Raw genomic sequence first — 26,564 nt, forward strand, 5'->3', positions numbered from 1 at the left:
TAAATGATCAAGCATAAGAGAAAGAGTAACTCTGTCTAATGGTAGCAGATACCAAAAGTAGGAGTAATGAAACAGTTATTTTCTAGTTCTTTAAAAATGTGCCATAATTATCAGTACCTTAATTATCACAATGGCAACATTATCTGAGTCACTAGTATACCCTCATTTAATACTTAAGCAGTTGAGGCTGAGATATGGTAACTTGCCCAGGGCCATCAACTGAGTTTGTGGCTCAGATATTCAGAAAAATCTGAAGTGAAAAGCAAAGAACCACCATCGACACCTCTAGCTGTGATTGACTAAGTTTGGATTGTGTCCCACAGTGTCCATAGAACCACTCTGTAGGGAGAAGGGGAAGTCAGTGAAGCCTAAATCCTTTTCTATTGTAAAATTTCTCCATTGATAGATTTTCTGCAAGTCACTCTGTCTTGCAGACAGCTCTGTCACCTGAGCTCTGTCACCTGAAGGGGGAGGCACAACTGTTTTAATTAAACAAATAAACCAACCAACCAAATTATAACCAGCCTAAAAGTGAACCCAAATTCTTTTAAGATCTGTTTATGGTTAGCTGGTGGATAGCTTGGTGAAAGAGTCTATCTAGTTTGCAGTGGTTGCAAAGAAGACCAATTCTATGCTTAGGATAATTTAAAAAGGGAGTGAGAATAAAAATGATCAATATTATAATGCCATTGTTCAAACAGATGGTAAGACAACATCTGGAACATTGCATACAATTCTGGTCACCACATCTCAAAAACAATATAGTGGAACTGGAAAAAGTGCAGAAGAGAGTGACCAAAATGATTACTGGGCTGGGGTACCTCCCCTTTGAGGAAAGCCTGCAGCATTTGGGGTTCTTCACAGACTGGAAAAAGGGCACTTGAGGGGGAACATGTTTGAGATACATAATATGATGTATAGGGTGGGTAGAGTGGATAGAGGTATGTTCTTTTCCCTCACACACAACATCAGAACCAGGGGACATTCACGAAAGTCCATCACAGAATATAAGCCATGATGGACAGAAGTAGGCTACCACAGAATGCCAGATGCAAGGGATTGGCAACAGGGATTTTGCTATCTGAGGCATCTGGTGAGCCACTGAGAGATAGGAGAAGCTGGAATAGACGGGTTTTTGGCTTGATCCAGCAGGGCTCTTCTTATGTTCTGGTGTAGTTATAAAAATCACAGTGGTTTCACCTACAGCTTGCACAAGCTTATGGTGGTGACTACAGCAAGGTAAACAGGAATGTGTTTTTAGCATTTGTCCCCTTGCTGCAGAGTAGGCCCCCAGCAGCTGCAATAGGTCAACTCAGACCTGCACCAGCGATATCTCTGGCACAAGTCCACATTGATCTGTGCAGGCAGATCAGGCGCCGAAAGGTGGTTTGGATATGGCATGTGTTGGCACCAGCAATTCCACCCTGTTCCAGGCCTGATCCACCCACCCCATCTCCTCCCCTTCACCCTTCCTCCTGCCCTCACGCTGGAATTACCTGCTCAATAAGTGTCCTGACAGCCACTGTGCATACGGTGGCCAGATTCTCTGTGCTGTTGCTAAGCATTTTATTATATTTTTGTGACAGCTTGTGTTGGTAGAGCATGTGTTCTGCCTGTGCAGTGCTTAAATAGGATTGGGCTGTAAAACTGTCTACGCTTTGTTATAATAAGGGAAAGACAAATAAAAATAAAAAAGAAAAACATTTTTTGCAAATTCAACTTTGTTAAAATGCAACATTGTTTAAAAAGGCTTCTTGGAATCAATTTGGTCAGAGATTTTGGACTAGAAAAATTTAGGCTGCAATCGTATACACACCTTCCTAGGAGTGAGTCCCAGACTTACTCAGTAAGTAAGTCTCAGACTTATTTCTGAGTTGACATCCATAGGATTGTGCTATTAGTTAAATAGTTTCCAAGCCTAAGGATGAGGAACCTAGAATAAATTTCTGTACAATCAAGAAAATTTAACAAGAGCTATATTACAAGTTTGCCAAATCAATAGTTTTGAAGAGAAAAAAACAACCAACCACAAAAAAAGAAACCACATCCACACAAACCCCACAATGACAAGATTTCAAGGAGTAATGTCACTAGCCAACGAACAAGATAACTATGGTAAGGACACACACAACAGTTGCCACCTATAGCATTTTGTAAAAGTGGAACAAAGGACACTAAAAAAAAAAGTAATAGGCCTCTTAATTGATCCCATCAAGTACGTTACTGAGAAAATTCTGTTCTTCTGGCACATGCATCCCAATGCCCATTTATTCACTAAAAATACAGCACAGTGGTCTCAAAGTAAGGCTGTAGGTGTGAAGACAGTGAACTAAAGCTCAGCAGAAAAACACTGGGATTTCAAACAAGTCAAAGCTTTGTATTCAGTCCGGGTTGGTTGATACAAAAATTTGTCTTAACATCTTCAAATTGCAGCATAGGGCAGATCTCTCCGTACAACCAACCAGTTATATTCTGCTGTTCATGCCCATGGAGAGAGAGACTTTACAGGACAGAACTTACAGAGGGGTGGTTTGAAACAGCATACAGGACAATTCTGTTTAGGTTAAAAAACTAAATGCCCAAGTCAGGCAAGCTTCCTGTTACTGCCTGTGAGAGCTTCTCTGAGGTGCAATTATCTCCATGAAACCATGCAATCACCCAAGAAACTGTCATATTACTATGCCATTACCAGTCTACAATGGGCCAGTTAATAAGGAAAGTGCCCTATAGTAGAAAGTGCCCTGTAGTAAGGAAAGTGCCCAATTAAATAATTAAAGTTATAAGAACAGTTTTCATAAATAATATAGCAGGATGACCCAATGTCATCTGGATACTAAGACTATGGTGTATGAGGACCTGAATCACTAGAACGCACAATAATGAACATATCCTTGTATGAAGTGTCAAACACTTCAGAACTATTATTCCAAATGTTATTCCTGTCAAGTATATCTTGCATACCATGATATTTTAAGGCAATTATAGGTACTTTATCACTTACTTGATCTCTTCCTGATTTATGTGATGTCATATGGCGTTCAAGTTGTGTTCTGTATGCAAATGTGTAACTGCATAAGGAGCAACTAAAGTTATCTTCATTTTTTTCATGGCGGTATTTAATGTGTTCCTTCAGAGATGTAAAGCGTTTATACCCTCTATCACAGTAAGGGCATGTAAGCAGCTGGGAAAATGCATCTGGTGTGCCTAAATAAAATGGAGAATACATTTTTCATTAGCTAATCATTGAAGCATAGGCTGTAAACAAGAGTGTCAATAAGAATACGTCAATTCCGAGTTATCTGAAGCGCCCAAAAGTTGCTAATTTGTGAGCTTGTTGCTGTTTGGTGATATAATCTAGTGACAACCTCCCCCGCCCCCACCTACAGTGCTGAGATAATTAGGAGTTCAACAGTGCTGCAGGTCAACCAATGAAACTCAAAATGGGATACGCAAAACGTTTCCAAAAAGAAAGATATAGTTCTGGACTGGAGTATAAGATGGTTAAACTCCTCTGTGAAATTGTTAATGTTTATTAATTCACCCTCAGTTGTTTTTAAGGAACTGAAAGGCACAACTGTACAGCGTATGCAAGACAGGGGTACTCAAATCACCCAGAAAACAAAAAATTGAGTGAAGTCAATGTGGAATCTTCATCAGCTTAATTACTTATTTTATTTTTCACATTTTTATACTGTCCTTCCTCCAAGCTCAGAGTGGTATTCTTTCCCACCTTCTGTCCTCACAACAACCCTGTGAGGTACATGAGGCTGAGAGATAGGGACTGCCCCAGGTTACCCAGTAAGCTTCACGGCTGAGCAAGGATTTGCACCTGGATCTTCCAGGCTCAGTCCAACACCGGAATTGCTACACCATCCTGGTTCATGTTACGCAATTATGTTTTAAAAGGCACAATCTTTATCCTCCTCTGTCTTGCAAACAAGAGGCCTATGACAGGAAACCTGGTAACCAAAAATTAAATCTGGTTTGTATCCATCATACTTTCAATTATGGCACCTGGTGTCAGGTTATGGCACCTGGCCTAGAGGGGTTGGACAGATTATGGAGGAAAAGTCCATCAGAGGTTACGATGCCTCTATGCAACCTTCAGATCTTAGAGGGAGCCTGTCTCTGATTGCCAGGTGCAAGAGAGTGGCAATAGGGTACAGGTATTTGGGGCATTTGGTAGGCCACTGTGAGATACAGCAAATTGGACTAGATAGGTCCATGGCCTGATCTAGCAGAGCTCTACTTAGATCTTTTTTGCATTTAAAACAGCCATGGCGATGTGAGAGAGGGGAATGCCTTGTTCCTCATCTTCAGTTCCTCTTTGTGGATTCCAGTGTGAAAAATCTTTTCTCATTTTTCTCTTTTGGCAGGTGTTTTCTGATGGTATGCTCCATTTAACTTCACTAGCACCCACACTTCTGGAAAATGAAACCAAACACTGGGATGGTACTGGCTCCTGCTTCTCATCAGTTTGTCAGGATCAGTTTAGGGCAATGGAATCAGTAGCCAATCGCATCCTGTCTGTTGGTACTGGGGAAGAAGGAGTAAGACAAAAGTATAGGGAAGTGCACACATCCCATTTTAAACATTCTTTGGAGAACATGAGCAATGGGCCAGAAAAATCAGAGAGCTTTCTTAGGCTATTTTATGATATATAAAGTCTATGTATTTCCTCAGTTGAAATTACATCAATGTAGATCTGTATCATTTAAAAACAGAAAGCAATAAATATAATACTTATTTTCAATTACACCATTTAACAGAAAACTGAAATAACAACATTTACCATTTTCATCTTGGCCACTGGCCTCTGGCGTGCCTTGTCTCTGGTCCTCCTCAGGTGCTTCAGGGTAGATAACTGCTGTATCTTCTTGTTGCAGAAATTCTTCAACATTATGGTCATGATTTTGTTCATTTTCTGCATCAGAATCACATTCATCTTCTTTTACTAGAAGTAAAAAAGAAATACTATTTGCAAATTGTTTATAGATTCTAACCAGTAGCATTTGGCTTTTTGTAAGAAAAAAATTGATTGGTGTGAAAAATTTGGGTGCGAAAAATAGATTGAAACATGTGGACAGGAGCGAAAAGAGCCAGAAGAGGGCTCCAGTAGTTAGGACTGTAATGCTTTACACATCTCCTTATCATTCCTCAAGGATAACTATCCTGAACTAGCACCTAATTTCCATATTATTCCATTATTCTAACTTTTGCATAATATTGCAAATGTTCTAAAACCTCAGTCTTGAAGCCACTTAAAAAACAAGTATATATACAGTGGACTTGTTAAGTTTCAGTCCGCAAGTGAACTTGTACTTTCTTCTCTGAAAATATGTTTGCCAGCATTCTAAAGCTGACAATTCAACAGGAGAGGTTTGAATGTTTACAACTGTTACATTGAGCAGCTTAGCCAACTCTGGGGGAAGTTGTTGGTGACAGGGATAAAATCATCTGTGCTTTTATTGGTGCCAAGAAAAACGTCCGTTCTGTTATTTTTTGGCATGCGCATAAGCACAGATCTGTTTGTGCATTAAGAGTGAAAAGCAACATGATTCAGAAACCAATGCTCTCACTCCAGAGTGGCTTTGTCTGCCCTTCCTGATGTCATCATGCAATCAGATCTGAATGATGATGACAGCACTGCATCCAGGAAAACAACACAATAAATTAACTAACTGTATTTATATACCGCTTTTCAACTAAAAGTTCACAATAAATAAAACAAATGCACCAAAATAGCATCCAATCAAGGAGCAGCTGATCAATGAACAGGCTGCAAATAAAGTGAACAAAATGTTCAGAGGTTATTTATTTTCCCCCCAAATTTTTATTGCAATTAGCCCAGACTTATTTGACATTTTTATATAAGATTACTTGAACTATGACAGCAACTCTGAAGTTCACACTCATTTTCACTTGGATTTCCTCACTCTGGCCAGCCTCTATATTTGGAAGGATCAAATAAATTTATTCTAAGACAAATAAAAAATTTGCCAGGTTTTTTTTTGCTTCTTTCAAAGCTTTCAGAATAATAAACTTTTTGGGTACAATACAGAATGCTTAAGGGTCTGGCAAAATGATGCAAAGCCTGGTTAAATCAGCATGGTAATTTTCTGCCAACACTTTTATTTTGATTTTTGCAGCTTCTTGCCTCCTCTCCTTATGTTGAATTCAAACCTCTGCTGCTTCCATTCATCCTTTCCTTCAGATCTTAGTTATGGCAATTGGTTTATTATTATTATTATTATTAACAGTATTTATATACCGCTTTTCAACTAAAAGTTCACAAAACGGTTTACAGAGAAAAATCAAATAACTAAATGGCTCCCTGTCCCAAAAGGGCTCACAATCTAAAAAGATGCAAATGAATACCAGCAGACAGCCACTAGAACAGATAGTGCTGGGGTGAGGTGGGCCAGTTACTCTCCCCCTGCTAAAAAAAGGAGCACCCACTTGAAAAAGTGCCTCTTACCCAATTAGCAGGGGTTTAGCTTTGAAGACTCAATTAGAAATGTTACTTGAAGTTGAACTCTGCCCCTCCCCTCTTACAAAGGAACACTAACTGCTCTTTGACAAAAAGCAGGAGGTGGAGAAGAAAAAAAGCAGCAAGAAGCATATTCCCCCCACCCCACTTACTTTTGTATGCTACAAAACATGCAGAAAAATACTGAAAGCTGCTTTAGGTACCCTGTGATGGAGAAGGGGAAAGGCATGATATAAATATTGTAAATAAATGAAGATCCGCAGCTGAACTTTATATGACTTTTGGAATAACAATTTACATATAATGTTTCCACATCTCTTTGCCATGTGAGATCATCTGGCAGGGCCTTACTCATACTCATCCATTAGAAATTATGCTGATGGCGATACAGGACAAGGTCTTTTATGTTGTGTCACCATACTTTTGAAACTCCCTCTGAAAGGGAGGCAATATAAGGACATAGAACAATGGTAATCTTTGATCTGCAAGGTCTATAGAGTGTTGATTTTAATTCTGACTGTCAGAAGTATTCTTATTTTTGATATAGTTTTTATTGGCTACAGTATTGCTGTATTATTGATTTCTTTTCAAAAGAAAGGAGATCTTTCTTTTGTGGTGAAAATAAAATTTTCATCAATATGAAAGATACCAAAGTAGTACCTTGTAATTTTTTGTTTTTAAAGGAACAGTATCAAATTTAAAATTGCATACGTGACTTTGAAAGTCCATTTGGAGAACTAGAAGACTTAATAGCCACAACCTAGAAGCCAACTGCATGCAGAGTGACTATGAAAAGGCTGGCATCATAATGCAAAGCATATAGCCCTTCCTTCTCACTGCTACATATGGGAAGTACAGCATATGTAAGCATTTGTAATGTGGTAATGCAATTTCTGTTCATTTTTGATCCTTTAATACTCTGGTTACTGCATTTTCACATCTCTAGGGCATGAGATTCCCAAGATGATAAAGAAGTTGCAGAACGCATAGAAGTTCTTGAAGACTACAATGATCATAGGAGGTGGATGTCTCTCACTCCAGAGTTATGATACAGTGCAAGCTTAAAGTTCCATGCAACGAAAAAAAAGCAAACACTTTTCTTCAAAGAGGAAATATTTAAAAAAGAAGAAATTAGGGGACTAGTGAAAAGGAAGCTGAAAGGGAAAGTCAAGAGGGTCTTAACATCCAAGGGTGTCAAATTCCTTTCATACAGGGGGCCAAATAGCATTTACGATGCCTGCTGAGGGTTGGAAGTGACATCATGAAACAGGAAATGACATCATTAAGTGTGTCATGACCAGAAATAAGCACTTTTTTTCCTCATTTAGGAACTCATTAATTGCAAATGACAGAAGAGAAAATATGCAAATCTTGAGCATATTTTTAAGATCTGGGAAATCCCAATTATCACACAGCAGTGATACTGTTTTAGTAGATACCCTTTCAGCAGTAACACTGTGGCATAGCCAGCAGCTGAGAGCAGCTGATGGAGGTGCTGGGACAGCCTGAGGGCCGGATAAAGAGCTTCTGGGGGCCACATCCAGCGCATGGGCCTGATGTTTGACACCCCTGGTCTAAGCCCTCCAGGTTATTTAAAACTACAAGGGAAACATAGCAAGTATATTGCTAACTAGAGAGGTTCCACTACTCCAGGAAGATGTTGACATGAATCACCAGTGGAGTCAAGGAAGCTATAAAATGCAGCTTCTCATACACACTGGTGGGGCCTGAGCTGACAGTGACAAACCAGGATGAAATCAATAAAATGCCGAACCAGGTGTGGTAGCTATGAAGAAGGTAAATTCCTTTATATGGGTTCATTAGGAAAAGGGTTAAGAATAAGACTGCTAATGTTATAATACTTCTATACAGGGCTTTTTTTCTAATGGAATGCGGGGGGACGGAGTTCCGGCACCTTTTTGCAGGGGCCCCTCCCCTTCGGAGGCATTCTAGAAGGGGGGAGCAAAACAGAGGCAGAGCAGACAGGCACAGGATTGGACTCTAAGGCTGTCATCCTATCCACAGTAAGCCCCATTCACTAAAGTGGACTTCTGAGTAGACATGCATAGGATTGGGCTCTTAGGCTGCAATCCTAGGCACTTTCCTGGGAGTAAGCTCCATTGACTAGAATGAGACTTACTTCAGAGTAGACATACCTAGGATTGGGCTCTTAATCCTGGCAGAGATATATATCTGCACCCATTTTCACATACTAAGGGCAGGTGAAAAGGGATTCTACGTGTGTACAACATGCTGTCCAGCCTTGCCAGAGATCTTCCTCGTCCTTCCCCCACAAGCATGCCCTCCGCCAGCCAGCATTTGCAGCTCCTCTCCAGCAATGCACAGCAGCTGCTCAGGGCAGCAGAGAACATACAATTGCATGCCAAGCGCCTTCCCAAAGACACAGAATATTCTGATAATAATAATAATAATAATAATAATAATAATAATAATAATAATAATAATAATAATAACTTTATTTCTACCCCGCCTTTCTCCCCGAAGGGACTCAAGGCGGCTTACAACATATTAAAAACAATTTAAAAACAAATAAAAACATATTAACACATACTAAAAACAGCAGTCAGAGTAAAAATAGGTAAAAAGAGCATAGAGCAGCAGCAAGTCATAAAAGAATCAGGCCTGTAAAAAAAATATTAAAAGATGTTAAAAAGATGTTAAAAGGCCAAGAACTCAGAAGGCCTGTTTAAACAGAAGGGTCTTCAGGCCTTGCCGAAAGGTCTCAAGAGAGGGAGCCATTCTTAAGTCAAGGGGAAGGGAGTTCCATAGCGTTGGTGCCACTACTGAGAAGGCCCTATTTCTTGCAGCCGCCCCACGTACCTCCCTAGGCGGCGGCACTTATAAAAAGGCCTTCTCTGATGACCTGAGAGGGCGAGCCGGATTGTACGGGAGCAGGCGATCTCTAAGATACCCTGGTCCAGAGCAGTATAGGGCTTTAAAGGTCAATACCAGCATCTTGAATTGGGCCCGGAAACGAATGGGCAGCCAGTGCAGCCGCTGGAGAAGCGGACTGACAGGGTCGAACCGCCTACCTCCAGTAACCACACGGGCCGCCGCATTCTGCACTAGTTGCAGTTTCCGAACCGTCTTCAAGGGCAGCCCCACATAGAGTGCGTTACAGTAATCTAATCTCAATGTCACTGAGGCATGGATCACCGTGGCCAGGTCTGCACGATCCAAGTACGGCCGCAGCTGGCGCACCAGCCGAAGCTGAGCGAAGGCCCCCCTAGCCACAGCCGCCACCTGGGAATCCAGGAGCAGCTGCGAGTCCAGGTGGACCCCCAAGCTGCGGACCTGCTCCTTCAGAGGGAGTGCAACCCCATTCAGCGCAAGCCGATAGTCCAGCACCTGCATCGAGGATTTCCTAACCAGGAGAGCCTCTGTCTTATCCGGATTTAATTTCAGCTTGTTAGCCCCCATCCAGATCCTCACTGCCTCCAGACAGCGCTCCAGGTCCTCAACCGCCACCCTGGAGTCTGGAGGAAAGGAGAGATAGAGCTGGGTGTCATCAGCATATTGATGGCACCCCACTCCAAACCCCCGGATGACCTCTCCCAGCGGTTTCATGTAGATGTTAAATAGCATGGGGGACAGAATTGAGCCCTGTGGCACCCCGCATCTCAAGGGCCAGGGTGTCGAACAGGCATCCCCCAGCACCACCATCTGGGACTGACCCTCCAAGTAGGAGCGGAACCACCACAAAACAGTGCCTCCAGCTCCCAACTCGGCCAATCGGCCCAGAAGGATACCATGGTCGATGGTATCGAAAGCCGCTGAGAGGTCCAGCAGGACCAACAGGGACGCACTCCCCCTGTCCAGTCCCCGGCGTAGGTCATCCACCAAGGCGACCAAGGCGGTTTCCGTCCCAAAGCCCGGCCTGAAGCCAGATTGAAAAGGATTCAGATAATCCGCTTCATCCAAGACCCTCTGGAGTTGGGATGCCACCACCCGCTCAATTACCTTGCCCAGAAACGGGATGTTGGAGACTGGCCGGTAGTTATCCAACACAGTGGAATCCAGGGAGGGCTTCTTCAGGAGGGGGCGAACCACCGCCCGTTTCAAAGCGAGTGGTAACGTCCCCTCCATCAAGGAAGAGTTGACCACCCTCCCTGTCCACTCAGCCAGCCCACCCCGGGCAGCTCTTATCAACCAAGCTGGGCAAGGGTCGAGCAGGCAGGCAGATGGCCTCACACTCCAAAGGAGTCTGTCCACATCCTCAGGCTGTACAAGCTGAAAAGAATCCCACAACACAGGACAAGCAGTTGCCAAGGGGACATCGTCAGACACTGTCAATGTGGCATCCAAGTTGTGACGAATACGATTGATTTTATCTGCAAAATGTTGCGCAAACACGTCACAGCGGCTGACCGTGTATTCCTCCTGGTCTACTGGGGGGACCTGATGGAGGAGGCCCCGCACCACACGGAACAGCTCTGCCGGACGGTTGTCAGCAGACGCAATGGTAGCAGAGAAGAACGATCTCTTTGCTGCTACCACCGCCACGGAATAGGCTCTGTAATGGGCTCTACTCCGTGTCCGGTCGGATTCATCCCGAGTTTTCTGCCACCGTCGCTCTAGACGCCTGCCCTGCCGCTTCATCCTTCGCAGCTCCTCAGTGAACCAAGGAGCCGCTCCGAGTCTGCGACGTGGCAGAGGTCGCTCCGGAGCAATCTCATCCACTGCCCTGGTCATTTCCCCATTCCAGAGGTCAACCAGGGCCTCAGATGAGACGCCAGTCTTGGCAGTGGGGAAATCCCCCAGAGCCCTCAGGAAACCTTCAGGATCCATTAGCCTCCGGGGGCGGACCATAGAAAACGGTACCATGATACCTGAATTAAATCATATTTAATTGCTTGTTTGCAAATGTAGCTGTTTCTATGTGCACCTAAGGACCCCTCTCGTGTAAGAATTCCTTTTTTGTTCTTACTCCCACAGTTGCTTAGAGTAATTTTACTACATGGAACTCATGTAAGCCATTTTTTGTAATCCATTCACTTCTTCCTCTCCTCGAAGTAGTGCCACACTACATACTACACGCTACAAGTGCACCTGTACAGTATTTTTCCCCATGTGTAGAAAAAATAGCTAGGGGGAAGGGGATGTGGAGATTGACAGCCTAATCCTATGCATGTCTACTCAGAAGTAAGTTCATCTTTAGGGGGGAAGCACATTAAAAAATATTTTATTTCTCCAATAAAAAATGGCAAATAAATAAATAAATAAATAAATAAATAAATAAATAAATAAATAAAGATTAACAAGTTGTGAGTTCCTGCACCTTTTTTTCCACAAAAAAAGCACTGCTTCTATATAATTTATAGTGTGGCTGCATTTGGAAGTGGTGTACAGTTCTGGCCACCACAGCTCAAGAAGGATATTTTAGAGCTGGAAAAGGTGCAAAAGAAGACAACTGCACTGATCAGAAGGATGAAGCACCTTCCTTAGGAAGAAAAGCTACATCTGGTTTTATTCTTTTCAATTTGAGACAAAGGGAACAGGTGGGGACAAAACAGGTGTTTGAAACTTATCAAATGTGTATGGTGTGGAAAAAGTGGATACAGACAAGCTTTTCCCCCTTATCACAATATTAGAACCAGAGGTCATCCAACAAAACTAACTAACGGAACATTTAAGATGGGCATAATTATTTACTTCAGTGCAGAATACAGTCTTTGGAATATGTTGCCCTAAAATGTGCTGATGATCCCTAGCTTGAATGGCTTTAGAAGGAGAATGGATAAAATCAAGGCGAACAGGTCTGTCAATGGCTATTAGACATTATCACTACGCACTACTTTCAGCTGCAGGTTGCATAAATGCCTCTTTTTGCAGGAGACCAATGGTGGGACACAAGCATACAGGCAGCGCTTCGGTATCCACTGATTTGACTCCCCACTGATATCGGGTTCCACATTTAAATGGTCCGTAACAAAGGAAAAAGCCCCCAAATGCCAGTTCCTACTTTCATGCTGTTAAACTGCACTAGTTGCAAACTTCTTGCGGTTAAAGATAGCTTTAAAGACCCACTCCCGAGTTTTGTGCTCCTCCATTCTTGCCCCAGAATGCATTGGTATAGACACTATACTAATTCAGCCATTAGGATGGAGTGAATAATGGAATCTAATGGGATGAAATTATTCCATTAGGAGCAATGGAAGAGCAAGAAATTTCGAAGAGGGTTTTTAAAGTTATTTTTCCACTGATTTGGTTTCCACTAATTTTTTTTCTTAATCCACTGGGGGTTCAGGAACAGAACCCCCAGGGAATAATGAGGCACAACCTGTACTCCTCTCTTCTGCTTGTGGGTTTCCCATAGGCAGCTGGTGGGCCACTGTGGGGGAAAAAACATGCTGGACTAGATGGGCCTTTGGCCTGATTTAGCAAGACTTTTCTTATGTTCTAGCAAATAAACATGTCTTCGGTATATTGTGGCTCATTATATACACTCATTTTATGTCCACTGTTGAGCATAAGATGCAATATTAAGTATTCTAGCTGATATTGTTACATCAGCAGTGTCCCGTCACAATATGTTGTAATCTTGCAACAGACTAGAAAAAAGTGTTCATCTAATGCTCTTGGTACTTGAACCAAAAATGCAGCTGAGAGACTGCAGAGGTACTGCAGGCAGGGGAAGGAATTGCTCTGCATAATTTAGCAGCAACACCTCAAAACTGCTCTAATGGGGCACTAAGCTGGCTGTTTTCAATAGCAGTATTTCTATAGCTTAAAGCCTCAACTGGTATATGTATGTGTAAATATCAAAGCAGATCAAAGAGAAAGGGATGTTAATAAAGAATAATTTTCCTTCTCAAGAATATGTAGTTATGCAAACTTCAAGGATATGCCAAATATCACAAAAACAACCAAGAAACTTGGTGACAACTTACCTATACATCCAGATTCATCGGCTTGAGCTTCAGGCCCCAGGATTTCCTTTGCTTCTTTACTAGCTAAAATATGACATGACAGAAGACAAGATTAATACTTTACATAATCCTAAAACTCTTTAATTTATTTAGAAAAACATTTTTAGTTTCTTGCTGTCTGGGGAAAATAGTTCCATAGATAGCAGTAACCACATGCATTGTTCATGATCACACAGAAACGGACTACGCCTTACATTAAGTGTGACCTTAGAGTTTTTGTCTTTAAGGGCTTTAAGCCTTTTCCCTGCCAGTCTTTCGGTTGCTGTTTGCAAAGGTTAAAAGTTCCCATTGGTGCCAATGGGAGCATTTGTCCAAGAGCACAAAGCATCTGGGGGTTAGCGGTATGTAGATTAGGCAGGACCCCAATTTGTATCTCAACCCCTGAAACTCCTGTTTAGGAAAAAATGTTAGCTCCAATGATGGACTTAATGAAATATGTAGTTTGGTCCAAAGATAGTAGAATTTTTCAGTCACTCAGCTTGTTTATTTAACAGACTTATCTCTCAACATTCAGGTTTAAAAACCTCCCAAGACAGTGAATAACAACATTAAAAATGGCAATAAAATTAAAAGCAATTATAAGACAAAAACCAGCACTACTTTAACAGAAAGCAAACAGGTATCTTCAATCATCAGTACGCTAAGTGAACACACAGGGTAAGGGAACTGCACAAATGATGTACTGCAACTGAAAGGTCTTGTCCTCATCATCAACCTCACCACAGAAGGCAGCAATGCTCTGAGCAGGGACACGGATGAAAAGTGGACAAGTTCACATGGAAGTAGGCTGTCCTTCAAGTCAACCAGTCCAAGCTGTTGAGGGCTCTGACCCATTCAATCTGCACTTTTAATTGTACCTAAAAGCAACCTGGTAATCAGTAAAGCAAGCTCTTTAACTCAATGGCAAGATATGCTACCTGCTATCAATACCAGTTAACAGCCTTGCCATTATATTCTGAAAACTCTCTTAAGATCGTGCAATTAAAAAAAGAGACTTGCATAAAGTGAGTACTATTACAGCACGTATAGAAGTGGCCAGGTTCCACTTGAAATAGTTTGCTTAGAAGAGCTGACAGTCCACTATTTATAATTGATGTGTATGTTTAAAAAGTGTTTAACAGCCCTACCCAAAAAACCATGCAAGGATTTGTAGGGAAGACTATGATGAAAGCCTCACAATTGCAGCTGATGTCTTCTGGAAGATTCCTCCTAAAGAATTCACAGCATGCCTCTGTAAATAGCCCTGACTTTAAAAACATGACTGAAATTAAATTATGTTTTAGTACAAATCTGAGCATGACACTAGAGATTATTTTGGTGCATTCTCTACTTCATTTCAGAAGTTCTACCTTCTTTGTTGGCAGGTGATTTCACTACCACATGCATGCTTTTATTAAGCAGCCATTACGTATACTGAGTTATTTATACACAGCTAAATTGATAGTAACCTAAGTAAGTCCTCTGACAGCTTCCCAGTAACAGATTTAAATTTATTTATTGCTACAAAGTGATATTTGCTTCACATACTGCAGTGTTCCTCAAACTGTGGGTCGGGACCCACTAGTAGGTCACAAGCCAATTTCAGGGGGATCCCCATTCATTTCAATACTTTTACTATATTAGACTTGATGCTACTATGGTATGCGACTGCATTTGGGGAAATGTTACAGACCTATACTTTTAACAAGCTACTATGTATATTCTTTTAATAATGATAGTAAATGGGACTTACTCCTGGGTAGGCGTAGGTAGGATTGCAGCTTAGGATAGTTAAAAATTTTCCTGCTTGATGATGTCACATCCACTCATGACATCACTTCCAGTGGGTCCTGACAGATTCTCATCCTAAAAAGTGGGTCCCGGTGCTAAATGTGTGAGAACCACTGATGTACTGTATATTTACTACAACCAAACCCAAGCTGAGCTGGTGTATAAAGGGGCATCCAAATATGATCTCCAATCTTTCTTTTAATGTTGCACATGACCAGATCTTGCTGCCACCCTCTCCCCATAACCACCTCCTCTTTGACCACCTAGCTTCGTATTCAAAGTGTGCTGGGCAGAGTAAACTGGGAATGGCAGTCACTGATCAAGAGACTTTCCTTTCACTGCAGAATGCAAAGTTATTTTAGTACAATATAACATTCTAAAACAAGTTAATAATTTATTTCTATGCCTGTGAATCCTTCTAGTTGTCTATGACACATACCTTCATCTTCCCAGCAACTGTTTGCACTTCCTTCTCTTTCGTTGCTTTCTGGTAATACTGTATGGTCTTTTGGCAAGTCATCGTCTGGCACACTATTTTCACCATCTGCTACATCTGTTATACTTTCCTCTTCGACAATGTGCAATTTGTCTTCATCGTCTGAATCTGAATTTGTTTCCACAACATTGTTGTAATTGGTAACTGAAGAGAAACAAAAAAGAGGTCACATAACTATGCTGTTCTGTGGAGATTCATTTCTAATAAGAATATTGATTATTAACAGCACAATCCTTACTCAAAAGTATGCTCTACTGTGTTCTGTAGAACTTGCTCCCAGGTAAATATTCATAGGATTGCAGCCTCTGTCTGCTTGGGAAGTACTGTGCACTACTTCAAAGGTGAACCATCCATTCTAGACACACAGCAATATACTACCATTATCTGCAGTAAAAGAAAGGCATTCTGTCCATTGTTACTGTCTATGTTCCTTGGATTGCCCTTGCACTAAAACAAAGTCTGGGTGTGTCTACTGCAGCTGCATTTCTGGAATGTGTCCTATGAACAGCTGTTCAGATCACTTTCTTATGCTGGGAGTATCCCTCATTAGAGTACCTCACTGAAAAGATATTTAGTTTTCCCCATTACGTTCCTCACAAGATCTGGACACTGCCCCAAACAGGCTACTTAAGACCTCAGGCCAGAGCAGTTAAAAGCAGCAAACTGAGGAGCTGCAGTTTTTGTCAATTTCACTCAAAAGTCTCCACCCACTCCAAGGGGGCCAACTAGATCAGCAGCTTGCTAGAAAGGGTTCCTGAGCTTATCACCACCAAGCAGGAGAGGGTGGAACCCTCTAAGCCATCCTAATGAACCATCTGAGCCATCCTACTCATGAGTAACCAACCCAAGCTTTATTTGGATTAATAGGTTTGGACATTTACAAGCAATACCCATGACAAGTAGGCTACAGGGTCAGTAGACTACAGATGCAACTGCCTAGAGTGTCAAGTTACAGCAATTATTGCTTCTTCCAAGCAGCATGGTGAAATGGTAAGAGTGGGTCTGAATGGATACCACTTTTTCTGTACACAGCAGTTATGAGTTTAGCAACCACTGATCTAGATCCCACAGTCAGCACAAGTGTGTTTGAAGTTGGTCAAGAAAGTTTTGGTGTTATCACGTGGGGAAAAGCTAAGTTTTTTTTTCCTGTCTGCAAAGAGAAGGGGAAACTAGACCTTGTTAGAGGTGTTCCTTCTACATCACTCGTAGGTTCTCCCTCTAGTGCTAGGTGCTGCTTCTCCCTCTCCTTTTCCTCAGCTAGCATTCTTTCCTCCTGCACCCATTCAATTCTAATTCCATGCAGCACATCTGAGCTGAAATTTAAATCAGCTCAGCCGTTTTTGGTCATTCCCCACTACCGCTAGAGCTTGACCCAAGATGATAGGGATTCCCAGAAACTACCAGACCCATCCTCCTTGAGGTTCTACAAGTTGCGGACCCCCTTCCATGTCATTTGGAGTCATGTCATTTTGTCATTAAGATGCAGTTTCCTAGTTCCGACTCTACAATGGGCTGGAAACAGTTAATGCAGCCTTACAAGAGCATATATAAGGTGCTCCCCTAATCTCACTACCTCATTGGTCCCAAGAGATAATGGTTTGTCTTTTATCCCAGACTTGTGCATGTCAGCAATCACATCTTTCTCCAAAGAGGAAAAAATTCAAAACTGCTACAGTTCAAACTCAGAATTTTTACTTGAGGTTAAACTTTGGATCCTACTGTTGGACACCATGAGATGATGGGGAGGAGAAGCGCAAATAAGGGGAGCTCCATCACCACTTGTGAATCAAGCATGGCTATATATTCTGGACATTTTTCATGAGAAAAATCTCATGAAATCAATATACAGTATACAATGAAACTTATTTGAAAAAAACAGATGTTCCTGAGGTTTAATTTTATATATGAGATAATTAACATTTTCTTGTTGCTTTAATCACTGTATAGATTTTTCCTCACATATAGTGCTCCAGTAAGTGATATCTTTGTCATACATCAAATCCTTTTTGTGTGCTATAGCCCTGTTTCAGTTCCAAAGTTGAAATCCTTATAAAAATTCATACATGTTAGGGATATAGCTGGTCTTACCAAAGGGGAATATACTGATTTTCAGGTCTTAAATGCTGGTTACATAGGCCCATGTATGAGCAGTGTGTGCAAACCGACCTATATAGTGTGCAATGTCCATACCCTATTATATTCAGCAACCACCTTTCTTTAATGGTTATATCAATAGCTAAGGTCCTGCAACATTTAAAAACAAAATGTGCGTTGGCCATATCTCAGTAGCAACCGGATCAGTTTATTGTTTCTATGTGTGACCAGGGGCATGTATGCTGATGAAGGGCTTGAACAGCACACACACAGGGGAAATGGTCTGTGTAAATCAGCACCAAAGGAATTTTGGCATTTAGCCTTGCAGCAAAAGGGACTCTAAAATTAAAATTCCCCTCCTTGACAGTTATTTCATTTTTATCTCACTCTTTCACCAAATAGTATACATTACAGTCACATCCTATTTTCACAAGTCTAAAATTGCATAGACAGGCAATGTAGTCACAAAATCCCTTTTACAGAAAGTCTCTTGAATATTGATACAATTCTATCACTAATTGACAGCAAACCCTGTCATTTGAATACTGCTCAGTATGTAATTAAGGCAAACTAGCAGCTTATGACAACTCAGCATTTAGACTGGCCAACTTTGGGCCACTTAAAGCTAAATTACTTCACAGGATTGTGGGGTGTGCATAGGGAAAATCTTGTATGCTGCCATGAGCTCTTTGAATGGTGGGCTAACAATGAAATAAGCCTCTGTTTTAGATCATAAGAGCAAAATGGTTAGCATTCTTGAGGTCATAGAAGCATAATGTCCAGGCATCCTAACTATAAACCACAGGAACATGTTACCTTTGACAAGCAATGTGAGATATCAAAATCTGAGGTGCAAAAATAGTCTCTAAGTGCAAGACATCAAAAAGCAAAGTTGTTCAGCTTATGTTCCACCTAATTGTAGATATCTATCCCCCTCCATACTTCCTCTAGTACCATGAAATTAAAAATTACAGACTTAGTTTTCATTAGGGATAACTTTCTTCGCAATTGACCAAGGCTCATACACCATATTCATGTCTATTTTAGGGACTTTAGGGTACTTTCAAGTAAAAAAAGGGACCAAACTAGGGACTTTTTAAATACAATGGGAACAGTAGTAATAATAATAATAATAATAATAATAATAATAATAATAATAATAATAATAATAATAATAATATTATTATTATTATTATTATTATTATTATTATTATTATTATTAATTTATTAATTTATACCCCACCTTTAAAAAACACTTTAAAAAATACAACATTAAAAACAATTTACAATAATTAGAAAATCTAAAAACAAACAAACCTCGTGGATTTTCATCTAAAAAGCAAGAAGCAAGAATGCCAGCCAGCCTGTCAACAATTAAAAGCTTTTTGAAATAAAAAGGTCTTCAGTCCACGCCGAAACGTTAGCAACAAGGGAGCAGTTCTCAGTTCTAAGGGGAGGGTATTCCACAGTTCAGGGGCCACCACCGAGAAGGCCCTCTTCCTGGCCGCTGCCCCTCTCACATCTCTTAGTGGCGACACAGTCAAAAGGGCCCCCCGAGGTGATCTAAGAGCACAGGCAGGATTGTAGGGAAGGAGGCGGTCCCTCAAATACCCCAGACCCGAGCCATAAAGGGCTTTAAAAGTCAAAACTAGCACCTTGAATTGGGCCCGGAACAGAACCGGCAGCCAGTGTAGCCGCCGGAGCAACGGCTCGACAGAGTCAAACCGACGTGCCCCAGCAACCACACGAGCAGCCGCATTCTGTACTAGTTGTAATTTCCGGACCGTCTTCAAAGGCAGCCCCACGTAGAGCGCATTGCAATAATCTAATCTACGAGATGTCACTAGGGCATGGGTTACTGTGGCCAGGTCCGCGCAGCTCAGGTACGGTCGCAGCTGGCGAATCAGCCGAAGCTGAGCAAAGGCTCCCCTGGCCACCGCTGCCACATGGGACTCCAGGAGCAGCTGTGGATCCAGGAGAACCCCCAAGCTGCGGACCTGCTCCTTCAGAGGGAGTGCAACCCCTCAAAAACATCACTCAAAAGAATGTGTGTGTGGGTGTTTTAAACTAAGCAGGTTAATATTAAACAAAAAACTTCAAGAACTCTTTTCAATGTATATTTACTTTTTAAGTTCCATTTTTACGTAGCTTGTCTTTTAACTAACTCACAGCCCAATCCTGAGCTGCCCAGAGTGCTCAGGCTCAGCGGCACTGAAAAGCGCTGCCGCCAAATCCTGCATCTCCCGCGCTACCGCAGGAGGCTCCTCGGGAGAAGGGGACGTTTGTCCCCTTCCCCCAAGTAAGGTAAGCAGCCCCAAATGGGGCTACTCATTTAGAGTAAAGGCGCTCGTATAGGGTGCGCAGCCTTCCACGAGCGCCCTGGATCCAGCGGAGCTCAGCTTCACGGATCCTCCTCCCGCCTGCCCTCGGCATGCCTCCCACCCACCCCTTGGCATGCATCCTCCCCACCCCCTCCGGCCTCCCCCCTTCCCAGAACTCCTCCTCTATTCCCCTGTCCCCAGTGGTGGGAGACTGCCAAGCTGCAGAACCTGGGCGATTGCCCCACACTAGCCAGCACTGGCAGGTGCTGGGCTAGCACTGGTTGGAGCCAGCAGTGAGCCCCACGAATGTGCCTTATGGTGCGTTTGTGACTGTGGTCAGCGGCATGGAGCCGTGCTGCCGACCACAGGATTGGTCTCTCAACCTTTAATTTTATCAATTATTTTAGCCATATTTGAGGGAGGTGGTGCTCCCAATGGCATCAAAGTGGACAGTGGTTTGCCCCCTCCTGAAAAAGCCCTCTTTGGATCCCACTATGTTAGATAATTATCAGCTAGTTTCGAACCTCCCATTTCTGGGCAAAATGGTAGCATCTCAGCTCCAGAGAATTTTGGCTCTCTTTCAGTCTGTCTCTAGGCTTGATTTCAGGACAGAGACAGCCTTGGTGGATGACCTATGCTGAGGACTTGACAGACAGTGTGCATCCTTACTGATCCTTTTGGACCTTCCAGTGGTTTTCAGCACCATTGATCATGGTGTCTGTCTGGGATGACTGACTGAGTTGGGTATTGGGGCACCGTTCTGTGGTGGTTCCATTCCTTCTTAGCCAACAGATCCCAGCTGGTGGTACTGGGGGGACTCCTGTTCAGCACCTTGATCCTTGGTGTACGAGGTGCTGCAGGGTTCTATACTGTCCCTCATGTTATTTAATATTGACATGAAACCACTGGGTGATCCGGAGATTTGCCATTGGGTGCCTGGTGTGTAAAAAAAGTTAAAGCGGAAGCCCTCAGCTTCAAGTCAAAAGTTCAGAAACGCTTCATTGTGTCTGGGAAATACCTTCAGGAGAAATATGATTTCGGGTCTGAATTGCTGCAACTTGCCTAAAAATTATACTAGAAGTCCTAAAACTTACATAAATTATTCAAAAGAAATTTCATATACCCATTTTAAAGAACTTTAAGGACCTAGGATTAGAAAAGGGACTTTAGGGACGAAATATGAGTTCTGAATTGACTTGAACAATTCTACCTTAATTTTGGATTCATGGGACTTTGAATTATTGACTCGATTGTGTAGCTTTGAAGTGTAAGTCTTCCTTAGCCTTAACCCTATGGAACCAATAGTCAAAAAGTCAAAGATTGTTTATTGTATTAGCTAATAGCCATCACAATAAGATAAAACATGTAAATCTAAAAATACATCAAAGATACAAACAATGATAAAATGATAAAATGAGGTCAAAATCAAGCACAAAAGGCACCTACACCCATCATATTAAGGAATCTCCTTTACAATCTACCGCTATTTCCCCCAGGTAGTTGGCACGAATAGTTCTGGCAGCTTTGGCAAACAGCGCCATGCTATAGGTGACCGATGGGTCATAATCGGAAAGTAACCAATACAATTTCGTGTGTTCTCCCCTTGAAGGGTAGCCAAAATAGGCTCCAAAAATCTTATCCTAGGATTTTGATAAAGCTGACAATGAAGCAGGTAATGTACAATATCTTCAATCTGTCCTGCTCCGCAAATACAAAGCCTCAAATGCCTGGGAATGGACATATATCTGCCATCTAGAACTGCAGTTGGCATGGTTTGAAAACGTAGTTCAGTGAACGCCTTTCTCAAGGAGGCAAAGGTAAGTGAATATAAATAGTGCACTCTTGAGTGACTTGGTTTCAAGAAACAGTACAACTGGGAGAAATTTGAAGATCTTACTATATCTAAATCCTGATCATTATCCAGTTTAAACATCCATTCCCTTAGCATTTGTTTTATTTCAGAAAAGACAAAAATGTCAGTAGAAAGGGCTTTAGATTTTAGGAGCATTTGCACCTGAGTGGCCCAGCCTCCTCTCTCCACTGCTCAGCCAAACAGAGTTTAGGAAGACGATTTTCCGACATGTCCAGGACTCTCTTGTAATAAGAAATTATAGCCACGGCAGCCCTGGCCTTAATAGATACCATACCTGTCTCCATTCTAAGAAAAGCTGCCGGAGTAGATGGTGGAACAGCTAAAATGTGCCTCAAAAATTTATTTTGAGCAACTTCGGGAATATATATGTTGTTCTGTTTAATACCCCAGATCTCTATACCATATAACATTTGGGAAATTACTCTCCCTGAGAAAACCTTTAAAGCTGGAATTACCAAGTTGCCTCCTCTAGAATGGAAAAATTTTAATAAGGCATAACTTGATTTTTGTGCTAATGTTTTAACATTCTGAAGTTGGAATTTCCAGCTGTTTCTTTCGTCGAAGAATACACCCAAATATTTAAAGGCAGGAACTTGTTCAATCTTGCGATCACCCAAAGTCCAACTAAATTTTGGAGAATGCTTGCCAAAAACCACTATTTTGGATTTGGCGTAATTCACCTTCAATTGCTCCGAATCACTGAAATCTTGCAGCGTATTTAGGATTCTCTTAAGCCCTTTCCTATTCAAAGATAATAAAACAATGTCGTCTGCATAAATGAGGGTTGCAATCTTATGATTTCCAATTGAGGGGGGGAAATGATCTGCATGAGTTAGAACATTTACAATGTTGTTGATATAAAGATTGAAAAGAAGTGGGGCCAACAAACATCCTAGTCTAACACCTTTGGTAGAACAAATTTCCTCCGTCAGTCTACCATCTGCATGGAACCAATAGTGCTCTTGCAGTTCTCTCAGAATTTAAAGGACAGTCTTGAAAACCCACTGTTTTTCACATTTTTATAGTGCCCCAAGGACCTCAAGGTATTGTACATAGTATCTTTCCTCCTTTTTTACTCATAACAACCCTGTGAGGTAGGTGAGACAGACACAGTGACCAGCTCAAGGTCACTAAGGAAGCTTCATAGATTCAAGGAAGCTGAGCAGGGATTTGACAAACCAATGTACTTCCTCTTATAGTTCTGAGACTTTAGAGTAGCACTAATCTAGAATAGAATGTTAGCTTTTAGTAATAGTGAAGTCTTGCTTAGTTATTAAGCAAGTTAATAGTGCTTAAGTTCTATAGTTCTTCACTTAGTGCTTCACTTAGTTAATAGTGAAGTTGCTTAGTTATTAAGAACTAAGATCACCAAATATGCCAAGCAGAATTTTCACTGGAGAGGAACAGACAAGCACATCACACGGTCCACTTTCATATTTAGAACTCATTTTTACAATTCAGCAGAATCATGGACAATCTTTAGTTGGACTGCACTTATTCAGGCAGCAGGTGGAAGGCACGCGACCCCACCCCATCTTAAATTTATGCATACACAGTGGATTATGTCAAAAAGGGCTCAGCATAGTTTTCCCTCCAACACTCTATGTGAAGGAAGATTTTTACCCCCACAGGAAAGAATTCAGCCCTACAAGCCTCCAGTTTTAACTTGAAGCTCAACAGCCCAGGGAAAGTTTATTACTTGATTTTGCTTATTGTATAAACCGGCACACCTTTTTCACTTGGGACAGCTGTTGGCATCCTTTAGTCTCGGAAGACTATGGTATCGCGCTCTGAATGGTGGCTCTGGAACAGTGTCCTCTCCAGTACGCGAAGCCTGGGTAAAGTAGGTATGGAGGATAGGCTGTTACCCATGCAGCAAATCCCCCCTCTCCACATCGCTGAAATGGTCCAATGGAAAGGCAGAAGCCAATACGGTTGGTTCCAGCGGCGTCGCAGGAGTTGCCAGAACGTGACTGTGTTCAGCCATGAACTGCCTCAGGGACTCCGGCTCCTGATTTTGCCTCGAGGTTGACTCCTGAAGCCTTTTCCTTAACTGGATGTAGCCACAAGGCAGTGGAGTTTGGGATCAGAGTTTTCCTTCTCTCAGATGAGCTGCCTTCCCAGGCTGACGAGCCCCATCTACCCGGTGGCTGTTTAGTCGCCTCTTATGACAAGTACAGCCAAACTGAGGGCCTATTCTTATCCCCAGCCCCCAGGGGGTCACTTGGGACAACTGTGAAGTTTAGAATATTCTAGAGGTGCAAGACAGAAGCATGAAGTGTGTGAGATATAGAAACATTTCAAATCTTGATTTGCTTCCAAGGGTATCCACCAGGAATGGTGGTTGGTTGGCAACCTTCAGTCTTGAAAGACTATGGTATCGCGCTCTAAATGGTGGTTCTGGAACAGCGTCTAGTGTGGCTGAAAAGGCCAATTTGGGAGTGACAATCCCTTCCACACTGGGAGCAAGTGCAGTCTGTCCCTGGTCTGTCTCCCTGGCTATGGGCCTTCCTTCTTTGCCTCAGTCTGTTGGCCAAGTGTCTCTTCAAACTGGGAAAGGCCATGCTGCACAGCCTAACTCCAAGCGGGCCGCTCAGAGGCCAGGATTTCCCACTTGTTGAGGTCCACTCCTAAGGCCTTCTGATCCCTCTTGCAGATGTCCTTGTATCGCAGCTGTGGTCTACCTGTAGGGCGATTTCCTTGCACGAGTTCTCCATAGAGGAGATCCTTTGGGATCCGGCCATCATCCATTCTCACGACATGACCGAGCCAATGCAGGCGTCTCTGTTTCAGCAGTGCATACATGCTAGGGATTCCAGCACGTTCCAGGACTGTGTTGTTTGGAACTTTGTCCTGCCAGGTGATGCTGAGAATGCGTCGGAGGCAGCGCATGTGGAAAGCGTTCAGTTTCCTCTCCTGTATTCCTGTATTCCACCAGGAATACAAACAGGTAAATAGGCATTTTATTGAATGTTAGAGCCAAATCACACATGTACTTGTATAAGCTCTGAACTTGTTATTGTTCAAATCAAAATATTTGAACAATAACAAGTTCAGAGTAGTGCAAAACCATGATCGAGGGTGAAAGGAGTTTCAATAATTTGTCCATGCCATTGTTCCAATCTGAATGGCACTCCCACACTATTCATAGCAGTTCAAAGCTACATGAATCATTGTATTCTTCAGAACCAACACTTCCCAAGTTACTGTCCAGAGACACATTCAAAGTAGAATTCATTCCAACAACTCACATTCTTAATAATCAGAGCCTAGGAATAGAAAAGCTTGTCCCTTAAAGGTATTATGGTGTTGGTCAAAATGTAAGGTTACAATGCAAGTTATTCACAAGAACATCAACGGTTGATGATATACTGTAACATTTGCAAGAAAAAGTTTATGGAAAATGTTTACGTACAAATTGAAGAGTTTAGGAATATTTAAAAGATCCCTCATAAGTTTTTGTATACATCAGTGCCAATATAAGAAGAAGAGCCCCGCTGGATCACGCCAAAGGCCCATCTAGTCCAGCTTCATGTATCTCACAGTGGCCCAGCATGTTTCAGTGAGCACACAAGACAACAAGACACAACTTGCATGCTGGTGCCCTCCCCTGCATCTGCCACTCTGAGGTAGCCTATAAAACTAGGAGATGCACATACCTATCATGATTTGTAACCCGTGATGAACTTTTCCTCCAGAAATTTGTCCAAACCCATCTTACAAGTATATAGATAAGATGTTATCACTACTTCCTGCTGAAAGGAGTTCCACAGACTAATCACAAGCCGGGTAAATAAACATATTCTTTTGTCTGTCCATTAAAAACTCTTTACTGGGTTAAAAAAAATCCTGAGAGCTAGTTTAAGAAAAAGTTTTAATTTATTTAGTTCATTTTTATACCACCCTTCCTCCAAGGAGCTCTGGACATTATACTCCTTTTGTCCTTACAACAATCCTGTGAGGTAGGTGAGACTGGGAGATACTGTCTGGCCCAAAGTCACATAAGAATCTTCACGGCTGAGAGGGTATTTGAACTTGGATTGTACAGGTCCAAGTCCAAATCCCAAACCATACACCATCCTGGCTCTCAAGTTTTATTTTGATTCAGCAATTCTTACATCAAGTGGTGATTATGTAGGATATTTTAAAAATAAGAACATAAGAACAGCCCCACTGGATCAGGCCATAGGCCCATCTAGTCCAGCTTCTTGTATCTCACAGCGGCCCACCAAATGCCCCAGGGAGCACACCAGATAACAAGAGACCTGCAACCTGGTGCATCTGACATAGCCCATTTCTAAAATCAGGAGGTTGCACATACACATCATGGCTTATAACCCATAATGGATTTTTCCTCCAGAAACTTGTCCAATCCCCTTTTAAAGACATCTAGGCCAGATGCTGTCACCATATCCGGTGGCAAGGAATTCCACAGACCAATCACACGATGAGTAAAGAAATATTTTCTTTTGTCTGTTCTAACTCTCCCAACACTCAATTTTAGTGGATGTCCCCTGGTTCTGATGTTATGTGAGAGTGTAAAGAGCATCTCTCTATCCACGTTATCCTT

General features: G+C 42.1%; 1 protein-coding gene across 2 annotated transcripts in view; it reads right to left on the reverse strand.

The window, feature by feature from the left end:
* The window catches only part of ZEB1 (zinc finger E-box binding homeobox 1), a 92,245-nt gene that overhangs the window by 22,368 nt on the left and 43,313 nt on the right, over positions 1 to 26,564 (reverse strand). For both annotated transcript variants that reach the window (XM_066631267.1, XM_066631268.1), the window contains exons 2-5: positions 15,650 to 15,850; positions 13,402 to 13,464; positions 4,793 to 4,954; positions 3,002 to 3,204 (exon numbers count right to left, since the gene is read on the reverse strand). In XM_066631267.1, coding sequence (XP_066487364.1) covers positions 3,002 to 3,204; positions 4,793 to 4,954; positions 13,402 to 13,464; positions 15,650 to 15,850 — 629 coding nt within the window. The remainder of the gene's footprint in view (positions 1 to 3,001; positions 3,205 to 4,792; positions 4,955 to 13,401; positions 13,465 to 15,649; positions 15,851 to 26,564) is intronic.

Source organism: Tiliqua scincoides, chromosome 5 (genome assembly GCF_035046505.1).
Source record: "Tiliqua scincoides isolate rTilSci1 chromosome 5, rTilSci1.hap2, whole genome shotgun sequence".
Classification (NCBI taxonomy): domain Eukaryota; kingdom Metazoa; phylum Chordata; class Lepidosauria; order Squamata; family Scincidae; genus Tiliqua; species Tiliqua scincoides.